Source organism: Rhinoraja longicauda, chromosome 38 (assembly GCF_053455715.1).
Source record: "Rhinoraja longicauda isolate Sanriku21f chromosome 38, sRhiLon1.1, whole genome shotgun sequence".
Classification (NCBI taxonomy): Eukaryota; Metazoa; Chordata; class Chondrichthyes; order Rajiformes; family Arhynchobatidae; genus Rhinoraja; species Rhinoraja longicauda.
The window spans coordinates 11684338-11700779 of record NC_135990.1 but is presented as its reverse complement, the minus strand read 5'-3'; the positions used below and the strand labels follow the sequence as shown (position 1 = coordinate 11700779).

The following is a 16442-nucleotide window of genomic DNA, read 5'->3' as shown; positions in this document are numbered from 1 at the left end:
GCCAATTCTCTGGATGCTTTCAAGAGAGAGCTAGATCGAGCTCTTAAAGATAGCGGGGTCAGGGGGTATGGGGAGAAGGCAGGAACTGGGTACTGATTATGAATGATCAGTCATGATCACATTGAATGGCGGTGCTGGCTCGAAGGGCTGAATGGCCTACTCCTGCACCTATTGTCGGTACCATTTGGATACAAGTACAGAAAAACACCAGATTAAAAAAAGGGACTCCACTCATATATTCTGGGATTGCCCAAAAATACAGGATTTCTGGAAGAATATTCAAAAGGAAATTAAACAGATTATGGGCATTAATTTCCCTCTGGAACCAGCACTTTACATTTTGGGTATAATTCCTGACAGTATGACAGATAAGAGTTCGAAACATTTACTGACAATCCTGCTGCTGATAGCAAAGAAGACGATAACAACTTCTTGGTTGAAACCACAACCTCCAAGCATAATGCAATGGAGAGATAGGGTAAAAAATGTGTATATAATGGAAAAAATCACAGCAAGGTTACAGTTGACAACAGACATGTTTGATAAAAGATGGTCATTATTAATACAGGCAATGCCGGGACTCTAGTCTCTTCCGATTTTGGGAACTTAAAGTAAGGGTATTTACATTCAATATGCATCTCCTATGTTTGTTTAGTTTGTGTTTGTATGTATGTAAAAAAAAATAATAATAAAAATAAAAAAGAAAGTAAAAAAAAAAAAAAAAAAAAAAAAAAGGGTTTGAGTGCAGTTATTCACAATTTGCATATGTGCCTGGTTAGATTAAATGCGGGGAACACATAAGGAGAGTCTTAGATTAACGCAGATTGGAGCTAACAGCTGTGTTATATATATATATAAAGAGGGAGATACAGAGAAAACCTGCAATCGTTCACATTTCATTACAAGACTTAATGGCTACTTACCAAGCAGTGTGGAGTCTGTGCATGCTTTATCATACAGTACAGTTCATATCTGTAACCTATATTTAAAAGAACAGTCAGAACAATGCACACAATTGCAACAAAATTAGACGCAGTGAGTCAATATTTTCACATCTCAAGATGAAATGCAGGATCGAAAGTCATTCTGATCTGGCCGCTTGATTAATTGGCCCCATTATCAGCTCAGCTGCTAATTTATTGCCCAGTTCCATCACCATGACCCGTCAGCTCAGACAAGCTAAATTGGCGGCTTCTTTACAAACCTTAACATGCGTGGTCTTTAGATGTCGCCCATCGACCCATTGCAGGCTCACAATGCCCTTATTACCTCTGTGTATCTATCCAGTTGGTACAGAGCCTCCCACATGAACTGAAGGCTAGCAAGAGGGTCTGAGACACAGCTAAAAATATTTCAGTCTGACAAACTTGAAAATTAGTCTGAAAATAAAGGAGTTTAGTTGCAAGTGCACATAACATCAATGTACAGCAACACCTCTCCCCTTTCCAGTTAAAAAAGTCAATCCTAGCCATCGGGTCAAACAGCCCAACCTGCCCACCGACCAAGATGTCTCCTCGACGTTAGTCCCACCTGCCTGCCTTTGGCCCATATCCCTCGAAACCTTTCCTCTCCATGTACCTGTCCAAATGTCTTTTAAATACTGTTGTAGCCCTGCCTCAACCACCTCCTCTGGCAGCATGTTCCATGTAGCAATCACCATCTATGAGAGAAAAATGCTCCTCAGGTTCCTATTAAATCTTTCCCCTCTCACCTTAAACCTATGTCCTCCAGATCTTGATTCCACAACTCTGGGTAAAGGACTGTATGTAGCCACCCTACCAATTCCCCTTGTGATTTGATACACTTCTAAGACCACGCCTCGTGCTCCGAGGAAGTGCGGCACGGTGGCGCGGCGGTAGAGTTGTTGCCTCACAGCGCCAGAAACGTGGGTTCGATGCTGACCACGGGCGCTGTCTGCACGGAGGTTTCACACGGACCAAAGTGAGTCTTTGCCGAGTTGATGATGGTCCAGCAGCCACTGAGGTTTGTCTTCGTATGGGGCCTGGGAACTGTCTGCACATCAGTGTGTCTTGCTGCACAACTGCTCGGGATGAACCGTGATAGCCTCACCGTGATCTTCACAGAAGACTGGAGCGACTAGGCTTGTATACACTGGAATTTAGAAGGATGAGAGGGGATCTTATCGAAACGTATAAGATTATTAAGGGGTTGGACACGTTAGAGGCAGGAAACATGTTCCTAATGTTGGGGGAGTCCAGAACAAGGGGCCACAGTTTAAGAATAAGGGGTAGGCCATTTAGAACGGAGATGAGGAAAAACTTTTTCAGTCAGAGAGTTGTGAATCTGTGGAATTCTCTGCCTCAGAAGGCAGTGGAGGCCAATTCTCTGAATGCATTCAAGATAGAGCTAGATAGAGCTCTTAAGGATAGCGGAGTCAGGGGGTATGGGGAGAAGGCAGGAACGGGGTACTGATTGAGAATGGTCAGCCATGATCACATTGAATGGCGGTGCTGGCTCAAAGGGCCGAATGGCCTCCTCCTGCACCTATTGTCTATTGTCTATTGTTTACGATACAGTATGATAGAGCTTTATTTATCCCAGGAGGGAAATTGGTCTGCCAAGTCATAAAACACAACAAGATACATGAAATTAAAGTGATGAGTGGAAAAGATTGGGGAGGGAAGGGGGAGTCAGTCTCAGTCTACCCCACGACAGAAGGGGGAGGAGTTGTACAGTTTGATAGCCGCAGGGAAGAAGGATCTCCTGTGGCGTTCGTTCTGTGCTGCATCTTGGTGGGACCAGTCTGTTGCTGAAGGTGCTCCTCAGGTTGACCAGTGTGTCACGGAGGGAGGGGGTGAGCTGTATTGTCCAGGATGCCCCGCAGTTTGAGGAGCATCCTCCCCTCCAAGACCACCCCCCCCCCCCCCCCCGCGAATCCAACTTTATTAAATTGTCTTAATAAGAGCGGCATCCAAGAGGCTTTTAGCTCGGCACGTTAACATGCAGGGAATGGAGGGAAATGGATCACGTGCAGGCAGACACAAAGTGCTAGTGTTACTCAGCGGGTCAGTCAGCATCTCTGGAGAAAAAGGATGGGCGACCTTTCGGGTCGGAACTCTTCTGCAGACTGAAAGGTGAGGGGAGGAACTGGGGGGGGGGGGGGAAGGCTAGAAGAATTAAGTCTGGCAACAGATGACCATGGAAGGGTGGAGCCCATAATGGCCCATTGTTGGCTGGGGAAGAGGTGATAACGAGGGGATACAGGGATGCGAACAGTGGAACTAGTAGGATGCCCAGGGGTTACTTTAAATTAGAGAAATCAACGTTCGGGCTGCTAGGTTGTAAGCTGCCCAAGCGAAATATGTGGTTAGTTTAACTTGGCATTATGTTTGGCAAAGACAGTGGTGGGGGGGGGGGGGGGGTGATTGGCCTGTCCCTGTGCTGTACGGTTTCATGTTCAACGCTCCCCAGAAGTACAAGGTTCAAGATCAGTGGCTCCATCACTTCATCTCGGCTGATGCTCCAGTGAAAACATTGCCTCATCACTCCTTTAGATCGTATACTTGAAACAAAAGCCCCATCGGCTCTGGCAGGGAGATGCAAAACTTCAATTGTGAGAGTCTATCATTAGTTTAGTTCAGAGTCGCAGCGAGGAAACACAGGCCCTTCAGCCCACCGAGTCCACGCCGACCATCGATTCACATTAGTTCTGTGTTGTCCCACACTCTCATCCACTCCCTGCAAGCTTCGGGCAATTTTTACAGAGGCCAACTAACCTGCAAGCCCGCATGTTTTTGGGACGTGATAGAAAACCAAAGCAAACAACACAATCACAGGGAAAACATGCAAACTCCACGCAGACAGCACTCATAGTCAGGGTCGAACCCGGGTCTCTGGCGCTGTAAAGCATCAACTCTACCAGCTGCGCCACCCTGCTGCCCCCTGTTGTATATAATAGCATTCTGAGCCAAGTTGGAACTATCCGAAAACACAGACATAACAAATCCTGTACAATCCACTGCCGTATGACCTAATAACTAACTCTTTGTTCAACCGAGTTACGATTTTGGATCATTTACCTCATTATGAAGGCCACTGACCCAAATGATGTTTCTTTCTCCACAGATGCTGCTTGACCCAAACATTGTCATCATTTTGATTCTCTATCAGAACTCTATTTCCATAAGTTCTTAACTTCTAGGAGCAGAATTAGGCCATTCGGCCCATCGTCTACTCCGCCAGTCAATAATGACTGGTCTACCTTTCCCTCTCAACCCCATTCTCCTGCCTTCGCCCCATAACCCCCAAACTGATAACGTTTCGATCTCTAAACTAAACTCCACCACCACAAGAGAGAGAGAGTGTGTGTGTGTGTGTGCGTGCGTGCGTGCGTGTGTGTGTGTGTGTGTGTGTGTGTTCGTTCGTGTTCGTGACAGAAGCGGATCTGAAATCACTCATTACAATCGTCCCACTCTTTCAAATCTCTACTCCGACAGCACCATTTCTTACTTTACCAAACATCAATTATTTGATTATGTATCTGCACACTGTGGATTGCACAATTGTAATCGTGCATCGTCTTTCTGCTGACTGGTTAGCATGCAACTAAAGCTTTACCCTGTACCTCAGAACACGTGACAATAAGCTAAACTCAAAAAGAGGACGATCGGGAGTATCTCATTTCACACACCACTGTTCCCAAAATAATTAAAAAGCATTCGTACATCAATGAATCATTTTAATTATCACTCCCATACCTTTGATGTAATTTAGAGAATCCATAATGACAACATCCTCTTTATTGATTTTTCTAGGAAATAAAGATATAAAACAGTTTAAAACACAGTGTGGACATGCGCTCATGGTACAAGGAATATACTGTAGCAGTGCTCTTTTCAACTCTCCTGTTAAACAGCATTGTTATTCAGCCAGACAGAGAATCAACCAGACAGAGAGTTAGTTATAGCTCTTAGGGCTAACGGAATCAAGGGATACGGGGAGAAAGCTGATTTTGGATGATCAGCCATGATCATATTGAATGGGGGTGCTGGCTCCAAGGGCCAAATGGCCTCCTCCTGCACCTGTTTTCTATGTTGCTATGTTTTTCTATGTAAGTCTTCTGTTCCCATCTTAAGCATTGTCTGTGGTCTGAGAATGATATGCTTCCAATGTCTACCCTTGGTGTGAGTGTAACACCCCTGCCCCACTTAGGTGATATTGTAGGCGACTACAGGCGACTAGGCTGTCGCCACACGGTCGCGAGTCGTCTCAGTCGCACGAAGAGTCGAAGCGTCTTTCTGGTCGCCACTGGATATTCAGAATGTTGAACATTTTTCGGCGACGGTGGGTTTGACGCCAATGAGCGTAGCTTGACGTCTCTTGACGTAGGTGCTGTCGTAGATTGTCGCCAGGTGACGTAGGTTGTCGCCGGTGCTGACGATGGTGAATTCCATTGGCGACTCACCTATGTCAACCGGCGACAGGTACCGGCGTCGAAACAGGAGGCGAAAATGAGGTGAATTGTCTTCAGTTGTCGCCAACAGGGTCGTAGCTTGTCGCAGGTGGACGTGGGTTGTCGTAGGTGCGGTCATAGGTTGCCGCCTGTGTGGTCATAGGTGCGGTCGTAGGTGGACGTCCTAAGTCGCGATGATTGGGTCGCCTGTTGTCGGTAGCTTGCCGTAGCTTGACGTCGTCTAGGTGGTAGGTTGTTGTAGCTTGTCGTAGCCATTGTCGTAGGGGGGGTCCAGTCGCCGGTTTTTCAGTGACCTGCTACGACTATGACAGTCGCCTAAAAAATCGCCTAAGTGGGACAGGCTCTCAAAGCTGCCCTCCGCTGTTCTGCTTAACACTGTAGAGGGTCTCGACACACAACCAAAAACGGCAGTGCAGCACAGTGCCAAAACACAAGAACAATTCCAATTAAATAACCATCTTATTATCACATAGACTGTCATTAATTCCATAAGACCATTCGCTATAGGAGCAGAACCAGGCCATTCAGCCCATCGAGTCTGCCCCACCATTCAACCATGGCTGATTTACTTTTCCCTCTCAACCCCATTCTTGGGATTCAGGTAGATTTTTCCCCCCCAACTGTTATCAGGCATCCTATCACCAACTAGAGAGCAGTCCTGATCAACTATCTATTTCATTGGAGCCCTTCGGACTATCTTTAATCGGACTTTATCTTGCTTGAAACGTTATTCCCTTTACCCTGTATCTGTACAGTGTATGGCTTGATTATAACCATGTATAGTCTTTCCACTGACTGGAGAGCACCAAACAAAAAGCTTTTCACTCTACCTCAGTGCACATGACAATAAACTAAACGAACTAGCCAGCCTTCTCCCCTAATCTTTGACACCCTTCCTACTCAAGAACCTATCAATCTCCACTTTCAAAATACCTAATGATGGCCTCCACAGCCATCAGTGGCAATGAATTCCAGATTCGCCACCCACAGGTTAAAAAAATTCCTCTCCATCTCCATTCTAAAAGGTACATCCTTTTATTCTGAGGCTGTGCCCTCTGGTCCTAGACACTCCCACTACTGGAAACATCCTTTCCACATCCACTCTATCCAGGCCTTTCATTATTCGGCAGGTTTCAATGAAGTGGATGTAGGTTTCGGCAAAGTACTACGGATAGTGGAAATGTGAAATGATATTAGTAATGTAGGAAACACTCAGCAGGTCAGGCAGCATCTGTGGTGAGAGAAGCAGAGTTTACGTTCGGATTGACGACTGTTCTGATGAACAGTACGGAGGTGGCGTAGGGGTAGAGTTGCTGCCCCACAGCGCCAGAGACCCAGACTATGGGTGCTGTCTGTACGGAGATGGTACGTTCTCCCCTTGAACTGCGTGTGTTTTCTCCAGGAGCTCCGGTTTCCTCCCACACTCTAAAGATGGACAGGTTTGTAGGTTAATTGGCTTGGTATAATTGTAAATTGTCGCTAGTGTGTAGGATAGCGCTCATGTACGGGAATCGCTGGTCGGTGCAGACTTGATGGGCCAAAGGACCTGTTTCCGCACTGTATCAATTACAGGCTTGAAGAGAAACAATAAAAGGAAATGTGTGTGGATGGGGAGAGGAGTGAGTGAGATTAAATGGCTTGAGTGATGGAGTTATTGTCGACACACGTGACTCGTTGAGGGTTATTTTAGATAAGTACGATATTTTTAATGCTGTTCAAAAGCAATATTATGTAGTAATTGGCATTTAGAATCTAAAAACAAGCTGCCATTCAACCACACACAAAATAAATAGACAAATAAAAGAGAACACAAAGTGATGGAATAGCTCAGCGGGTCAGGCTGCATCTCTGGAGAACATGGATTGGTGACATTTTGGGTCAGGACCCTTCTTTGGACACGAAATGTCACTTATCCATGTTCGCCAGAAATGCTGCCTGACCCGCTGAGTTATGCCAACACTCTGAGGTGCTTTTTGTAAACCAGCATCTGCAGTCCCTTGGTTTCTAAACAAAAATATAGTTTGGTGAGCCAGACAGAACTGTTAAATATATCTCTGATGACACTGTATTGAGCCTGTTAGTACAAGACAAAAATAACAAAATGTTTCACACCTTAAATGCGTGCAGGATGTCAGAATGACAGAGTGCTGAGACCAGGCACAGACAGAGGTAATGCTCACAGGTTATTAAAGGAGTCAGTTCTGACCACAAAGACAGAGAAAGGTTTTAGTCACTCAATCAATCACGATGTTACTTAACCGATTGATACGTACTAGGTCTGGAAACATGCCAAAGGTTGCAGCAATGATCTTGAATTCTGGTGATTTCAGTCTGAAGAAGGGTCTCAACCCGATACATCACCTGTCCGTGTTCTCCAGAGATGCTGCCTGACCCACTGAGATACTCCAGCACTCTGCGCCCTTGTTTGTAAACCAGCATCTGCAGTTGCTTGCTTCTATATTCTGAATTCTGGCAAGCTTGACAATGAGTAAAGGCAGGCTAACAATTGCTGCTTTATTTATTTTGACTGGGGTCATTAATCTAGAACTGCCTATCTATTGCTCAGCCAATTTTTTTTTAATGGAAGAACTGAATGTAATGCAAATCCATGCAGAGAATTTTGGGAGATTCCAGAAATATAGGTTTAGTTTCGGGTTTTAGAGATACAGCGTGGAAACAGGCCCTACGGCCCATGATGACCAATGATCAACCGACCGCATACTAGTTCTATCCTACACACTGGGGACAATTTACAGAAGCCAATTCACCTACATACCTGCACGTCTTTGGAATGTGGGAGGAAACCAGAGCACCCGGAGAAAACCCAGAGTCAATAGAATGTACAAACTCCGTACAGACAGCACCCTAGGTCAGGATCGAACCTGGGTCTCTGGCGCTGTGAGGCAGCAGCTCTACAGCTGTGCCACCGTGCCCGTCCTGGCTTTGAGGATGCAAGTGTTCATGTGGCTTCTTAAACGTTGAATGGCGGTGTGGGCTCAAAGGGCCGAATGGCCTCCTCCTTTTGTCTATTGTCTATTGTTGCGATCTCTGCCTTCCATCCCCTCGGACAGCACCCTTCCACACTCCAACCACCTTCTGGGTAAAATAATTCTTCCCTCTACCCCGTCTAATTTTTCTGAGATGCTCTTAGTTTCAGTCAACCCCACTGTGGGAAAAGGTTTCGTACTGTCTACCTTTTGTATACCTCAGTTAGGCCTCTCCCGGCCCCAGCTCCCCCCCCCTCCACAAAACAAACCCAGTCTATCCAGATTCTCAAGGTACACACAAAATGCTGGAGTAACTAAGCGGGTCAGGCAGCATCTCGGGAGAGATGGAATGGGCGACGTTTCGGGTCGAGACCCTTCTTCAGACTGATGTCGGGGAAGGGGGCGGGACAAAGATAGAATGTAGTCGGAGACAGGAAGACTAGTGGGAGAACTGGGAAGGGGGAGGGGACAGAGAGGGAAAGCAGGGACTATCTGAAGTTTTGTCCTGCCCCCTCCCCTGACATCAGGCTGAAGAATGGTCTTGACCCGAAACGTCACTCATTTCTTCTCTCCCGAGATGCTGCCTGACCTGCTGAGTTACTCCAGCATTTTGTATCTACCTTCAATTTTAACCAGCATCTGCAGTTTTTTTCCTATCTAGATTCTCCTTGTAACCGGAACACTTAATTCCAAGCAACATCCCGGTAAATTTCATCTTCACTCTCTCTCGTGAAGCAACGCCCTTTCTATAGTGGACTGATCAGCACTGCACATTCAGCTATGCCTAACCAAAGCAGAAGCAAGGAAATGCAGATGCCCGTTTATACACAGGACACAAAGTGCTGGAGTAACTCAGCCAGTCAGGCAGCATAAACCTCACCTATCCATGTCCTCCAGAGACGCTGCCTGACCTGCTAAGTTACTCCAGCTCTCCGATTCGTTTTAATGGTCAAACCAATATTTTATAAAGATGGACACAAAATGTTGGAGTCACTCAGTAGGTCAGGTAGCATCTCTGGTGAAAATGGATAGGTGACGTTTTGGGTCGGGATTTGAAGAAGGTTCCCGATCCGAAACGGCATTTATCCATTTTCTCCAGAGATGCTGCCTGACCCGCCGAGTTATTCCAACATTTTGAGTCTATCTCTGGTAGAAACCTGCATCTGCAGTTCCTTTTGGTTACAATATTTTATAAAGTTGTACTGTAAGTGACTGGTCTATGCTGCAGCCAAAGCATTTATGTAACAATTAACAAGGCTCTGTGGCCTTAGATTTTTAGAAAGTACTTTAACAGTGACTGTGTAAGAAATGCCAATATTAGAAAGAGCCAATTTCTACACAGAGTTGGAGCAATTGCATGCCAAGCAATGCACAGATAAGAGACGGAAGAAATATTAATGGTAGAGAATGCAAGCAGGGGAGTGTACACCGATCAGCCAAAACATTATGACCACCTGCCTAATATGCTGTTGGTCCTCCGTGTGCAGCCCCATACGCAGCAGGGTGCGATGCACTGTGTATTGTGACACATTCCTCCCGTGACCACCATTAACATTTTCTGTGACTTGTGCCACAGTAGACCTCCTGTCGGTTCGGACCAGAAGGGATAGCCTTCGTTGCCCTCACGCATCGATGAGCCTTGGGCGCCCAACACCCTGTCGCCGGTTTGTGGTTTGTCCCTCCTCGGACCACTGTCGGTGGGTACTCACCACTGCTGACCGGGAGCACCCCACAAGCCGTGCCGTTTCAGAGATGCTCTGACCCAGTCGTCTGGCCATAACAACTTGGCCCTTGTCAAAGTCACTCGGGTCTTTACTCCTGCCCATTTCCCCTGCATCCAACACATCAACCTCAAGAACTGACTGCTGCCTAATATATCACACCCCTTGACAGGTGCCATTGTAACAAGATAATCAATGGTATTCACTTCGCCTGTCAGTGGTCATAGTGTTTTGGCTGATCGGCGTATAAGGCAGAAGGTAAAAAGAGCCTTCACTCCCTTGTGTGGGTAGTGTGTGGTTTACATTACAGTGAATCCAAGGGTAGATACTAGGCAAGCAACCAGTTGCATGACACTTAAAAGCATGAACAGTTTAATGACTTACAAAGAGCTCTATAATTTAAACCCTAGACTCTATCAATATCTTTACTCTACCTTTCCACTACAGCTTTCAGTGCTCCCCGAAGCTCTATCTCCTTCTGAGAATCTACAATACAAAAAGAGACCACTGGTTAAAGACAAGTTCTATATTGTTTTAGCTTTAGATACAACATGAGAACAGGCTGAGTTAATGCCGACCCCTATTCCCATTTCTTCTCTAGATAGACACAACGTGCTGGAGTAACTCAGCAGGTCAGGCAGCTTCGCTGGGACCCTTCTTCAGGCTCTTTCCAACCCAAAACCCAAAACATAACCCATCATTTTTCTCCAGAGATGCAGCCTGACCCACTGAGTTACTCCAGCACTTTGTGTCCATCATCGGTACAAACAGCATCTGTAGTTAGGCCATAAGGTCACAAGTGGTAGGCGTAGAATTGGTTCATTTCTACCCACTTGTTCAATGTTATCCCAGTTTCTCTTCCACTCCCTGCACACTAGGGGGCAATTTACAGAGGACCAATTAACCGAGAAACCCACACGTTATTGGGATAGAAACATAGAAAATAGGTGCAGGAGTAGGCCATTCGGCCTTCGAGCCTGCACCGCCATTCAATATGATCATGGCTGATCATCCAACTCAGTATCCCGTACCTGCCTTCTCTCCATAGCCCCTGACCCCTTTAGCCACAAGGGCCACATCTAATTCCCTCTTAAATATAGCCAATGAACTGGCCTTAACGACCTTCTGTGGCAGAGAATTCCACAGATTCACCACTCTCTGTGTGAAAAAAAACGTTCTCATCTCGGTCCTAAAAGACTTCCCCCTTATCCTTAAACTGTGACCCCTTGTTCTGGACTTCCCCAACATCGGGAACAATCTTCCTGCATCTAGCCTGTTCAACCCCTTAAGAATTTTGTAAGTTTCTATCAGATCCCCCCTCAATCTTCTAAATTCCAGCGAGTACAAGCCAAGTCTATCCAGTCTTTCTTCATATGAAAGTCCTGCCATCCCAGGGATCATGTGGGAGGAAACCAGAGTGCCCAGAGGGAACCCACAGGGTGAACTTGCAAACTCCACACAGAGTTTATCCAGGTCAGGATCGAACCAGCTGTGCCACCCACACCTTTAGGTGACCCTTATTCATACTAAAACTTTATAGTATCAAATCAAGTGAGTTGCTACAGAACCTTCGCTACAGAACTCATTCATGTAGGGCAGCGGTAGAGTTGCCGCCTTACAGCGAATGCAGCGCCGGAGACCCGGGTTCCATCCCGACTACGGGCGCTGTCTGTGCTCAGTTTGTACGTTCTCCCCGTGACCTGCGTGGGTTTTCCCCGAGATCTTCGGTTTCCTCCCACGCTCCAAAGACGTACAGGTTTGTAGGTTAATTGGCTTGGTAAATGTAAAAATTGTTCCGTGTGTGTGGGATGGTGTTAATGTGCGGGGATCGCTGGTCGGCGCGGACCCGGTGGGACGAAAGGGCCTGTTTCCGCGCTGTATCTCTAAACTAAACTCCATTTACGATAGGTTATTCTAGCGCAAACAAACATCACGAACAAAGACAAACGGTAACGAAGATAAAAATATATATCTAATATGAATAAACAGAAACAAGGAATTCAGATGCTGGTTTACAAGTAAAGTAACTCAGGAAGTCAGGCAGCATCTGTGGAGACCATGGATAGGTGATGTTTTTGGTCTGAAGAAGGGACCCAACCTGAAATGTCACCTATCCAAGTTCTCCAGAGATGCTGCCTGGCCTGCTGAGTTACTCCAGCACTTTGTGTCTTTTTTTGATTATGTAGAGATGATGGTCTATGTGGGAGAGCAGTGGTAAAATGCCACTAGATCCCAAAATGGGATTGAGATGAGAATTTTCTTTGATTAGCACGGTCTTTGGATGCAACTGTACAATTCAATCTTTTCTACTATGGAAGTAAAAAAAGATGCATTCTTTGCATTTTTTCAATAACTTCCTCAGATAGCAGGTGTTGGAAGCTAGATGTTGACATGACTCTTCTATTTATGCTTCAAATGTTTATAGTTCTGGTTGAACTGTTTGTGGTGGAGCCCAAAACCCAGGTCAGTCACAGGGTCACCCATGCAGAAATGAGAAGACTCAAAAACTCCTCAAAACCAAGAGGATGGAAATCATTGCAATTCCCAATCCAACCAGGCTGCAGAAGATCTGTGATTGAGTACAGATGAGTTCAGAGATACAAACAATTTTTGGTTACTGCAAGAATCAAGTAATCATAAGATCAGAATTAGGCCATTCGGCCCATCGGGTCTGCTCCACCATTTGATCGAAGATAGACACAAAATGCCGGAGTAGCTCAGCGTGCCAGGCAGCATCACCAGAGAAAAGGAATGGGCAACATTTTGGGTCGGAACCCTTCTTCAGACCGACAGTGAAGGACAGAACCAAACAAGGCCGGCAACAGATGACCTCAGGAAGGGTGGAGTCCATAATGGCCCTTTGTTGGCTGGGGAAGATCATAGCCCCCTCTCAACCCGATTCTCCTGCCTTCTCCGCATAACCTTTGACGCCCTTACTAATCAAGAACCTTTCAATCTCTGACCTAAAAGTACCCAATGACTTGGCCTCCATCACAGTCTGTGACAATAGATTTCACAGATTCACCACCCTCCGGCTGAAGAAATTCCTCCTCATCATTCTAAAAGGCACATCCTTTAATTCTGAGGCTGTGCCCTCTGGTCCTAGACTCTCCCACTCCTCCACATCCACTCTCTCCAGGCCTTTCACCATATGGTAGGTTTCAATGAGATTTGCCCTTCTAAACTCCAGGGAGTGGAAGTCATCTTAATAGTGCTGGGAACCATCCTGGTCAAGAATCTGGACAAGGGCAGGGTGGTGGGGAACAGCGATAGAGCATCAATGCCTCCCTCCTTCCCCCTTCATTACTCCCACCCCTTTCCCCAACACCCTCCCCCCTTCATTGCCCCCACCCTGCCTCCCTCCCTCTCCCCCTCCCCTCTCCCGCTCTCTACTCCCCCCTCCCTCTCTCCCTCCTCTCCCCCTCCTCTCCCTCCTCCTTCATTACCCTCTCCTCTCACCCCTTTCCCAACACCCTTCCCCCTTCATTGCCCCACCCTGCCTCTCCCTCTCCCCCTCCCTCCCTCCATCTCCCCCTCCCCTCTCTACTCTCTCTCCCCCTTCATTACCCTCTCCCCCTCACCTCTTCATTGCCCCCCCTCTCCCTCTCCCCCTCTTTCCCCCCTCCCCCTCTTCCCCCCTCTTCCCCCTCCCCCCCACACCAGGTTGCCCTCCCCCCCTCCCCCCCAGGTTGCCCCTCCTCCCCCCCACACCAGGTTGCCCCCCCACACCAGGTTGCCCTCCCCCCCCTCCACACCAGGTTGCCCTCCCCCCCTCCCCCCCCTCCACACCAGGTTGCCCTCCCCCCCCCTCCCCCCCTCCACACCAGGTTGCCCTCCCCCCCCCCCTCCACACCAGGTTGCCCTCCCCCCCCTCCCCCCCCTCCACACCAGGTTGCCCTCCCCCCCCTCCCCCCCTCCACACCAGGTTGCCCTCCCCCCCCTCCACACCAGTTGCCCTCCCCCCCTCCACACCAGGTTGCCCTCCCCCCCCTCCACACCAGGTTGCCCTCCCCCCCTCCCCCCTCCACACCAGGTTGCCCTCCCCCCCCTCCCCCCCCTCCACACCAGGTTGCCCTCCCCCCCCTCCCCCCCCTCCACACCAGGTTGCCCTCCCCCCCTCCACACCAGGTTGCCCTCCCCCCCCTCCCCCCCCTCCACACCAGGTTGCCCTCCCCCCCCTCCCCCCCTCCACACCAGGTTGCCCCCCCTCCCCCCCACACCAGGTTGCCCTCCCCCCCTCCCCCCCTCCACACCAGGTTGCCCTCCCCCCCCTCCACACCAGGTTGCCCTCCCCCCCTCCCCCCCTCCACACCAGGTTGCCCTCCCCCCCCTCCCCCCCCTCCACACCAGGTTCCCCTCCCCCCCCTCCACACCAGGTTGCCCTCCCCCCCCTCCACACCAGGTTGCCCTCCCCTCCCCCCCCTCCACACCAGGTTCCCCTCCCCCCCCTCCACACCAGGTTGCCCTCCCCCCCTCCCCCCCTCCACACCAGGTTGCCCCCCCTCCCCCCCACACCAGGTTGCCCTCCCCCCCTCCCCCCCCTCCACACCAGGTTGCCCTCCCCCTCCCCCCCCTCCACACCAGGTTGCCCTCCCCCCCCTCCACACCAGGTTGCCCTCCCCCCCCCTCCCCCCCTCCACACCAGGTTGCCCCCCCTCCCCCCCACCACACCAGGTTGCCCTCCCCCCTCCCCCCCCTCCACACCAGGTTGCCCTCCCCCCCCTCCCCACCAGGTTGCCCTCCCCCCCTCCACACCAGGTTGCCCTCCCCCCCCTCCCCCCCTCCACACCAGGTTGCCCTCCCCCCCCTCCACACCAGGTTGCCCTCCCCCCCCTCCACACCAGGTTGCCCTCCCCCGCCTCCCCCCCTCCACACCAGGTTGCCCTCCCCCCCTCCCCCCCCTCCACACCAGGTTGCCCTCCCCCCCCTCCACACCAGGTTGCCCTCCCCCCCTCCCCCCCCTCCACACCAGGTTGCCCTCCCCCCCCTCCACACCAGGTTGCCCTCCCCCCCCTCCACACCAGGTTGCCCTCCCCCCCCTCCACACCAGGTTGCCCTCCCCCCCTCCCCCCCCTCCACACCAGGTTGCCCTCCCCCCCTCCACACCAGGTTGCCCTCCCCCCCCTCCACACCAGGTTGCCCTCCCCCCCTCCCCCCCCTCCACACCAGGTTGCCCTCCCCCCCTCCCCCCCCTCCACACCAGGTTGCCCTCCCCCCCTCCACACCAGGTTGCCCTCCCCCCCCTCCACACCAGGTTGCCCTCCCCCCCTCCCCCCCCTCCACACCAGGTTGCCCTCCCCCCCCTCCACACCAGGTTCCCCTCCCCCCCCCCACACCAGGTTGCCCCCCCCCCTCCCCCCCCCCACACCAGGTTGCCCCCCCCCTCCCCCCCCCCCACACCAGGTTGCCCCCCCCCCTCCCCCCCCCCCACACCAGGTTGCCCTCCCCCCCTCCCCCCCCTCCACACCAGGTTGCCCTCCCCCCCTCCACACCAGGTTGCCCCCCCCCTCCCCCCCCCCCACACCAGGTTGCCCCCCCTCCCCCCCCCTCCACACCAGGTTGCCCCCCCCCCTCCACACCAGGTTGCCCCCCCCCCTCCCCCCCCCCCCACACCAGGTTGCCCCCCCCCCTCCCCCCCCCCACACCAGGTTGCCCCCCCCCCCACACCAGGTTGCCCCCCCTCTCCCCCCCCACACCAGGTTGCCCCCCCTCTCCCCCCCCACACCAGGTTGCCCCCCCCTCTCCCCCCCCACACCAGGTTGCCCCCCCCCCCACACCAGGTTGCCCCCCCTCTCCCCCCCCACACCAGGTTGCCCCCCCCCCCACACCAGGTTGCCCCCCCTCTCTCACCCGCGTACACCATGTTCCGTCCTCCACCCGCCAGCCCCAGGCTCCACTCCGCCACCTCCACCACCTTGCTGCCCGCCTCCTCCCGCAGGTACCGGCCCAGCTCCGCCGCCCTGCGACTCTTGCCGCTGCACGGCAGCCCGCACAGCAGCACCAGCGGCATGGCCGGCCGGGGAGAGACGGAGGAGGGGGTACCGAAAATCGAGGCCCGAGGCCTGCGGCCTATTAAAGGCGCGGCGCCGTGAATTACCGTCGGCCCATTAAAGGGGGTGGTGCTCAGCTGCGCCCCCCGCTGGGCAGCTGCCGCGTTGCTGCCGGCGGCTCCTCTGGGACAAGGCAGAAGATGCATCAAACTCTGGTCAATAGTCAAGTCTATTTGTCACATACACACACACGATGTGCAGTGAAATGAAAGTGGCAATGCCTGCGGATTGTGCAAAAAAAATTACAATT

General features: G+C 51.0%; 1 protein-coding gene across 1 annotated transcript in view; it reads right to left on the bottom strand.

The window, feature by feature from the left end:
* Nucleotides 1–16233, bottom strand: part of kti12 (KTI12 chromatin associated homolog) — a 33943-nt gene extending 17710 nt beyond the window's left edge. Inside the window, exons 1-4 of the mRNA XM_078429764.1 lie at nt 15993–16233; nt 10577–10628; nt 4719–4771; nt 924–979 (exon numbers count right to left, since the gene is read on the bottom strand). Coding sequence (XP_078285890.1) covers nt 924–979; nt 4719–4771; nt 10577–10628; nt 15993–16152 — 321 coding nt within the window. The 5' untranslated portion in view covers nt 16153–16233. The remainder of the gene's footprint in view (nt 1–923; nt 980–4718; nt 4772–10576; nt 10629–15992) is intronic.
* Nucleotides 16234–16442: the final 209 nt, after the last annotated feature.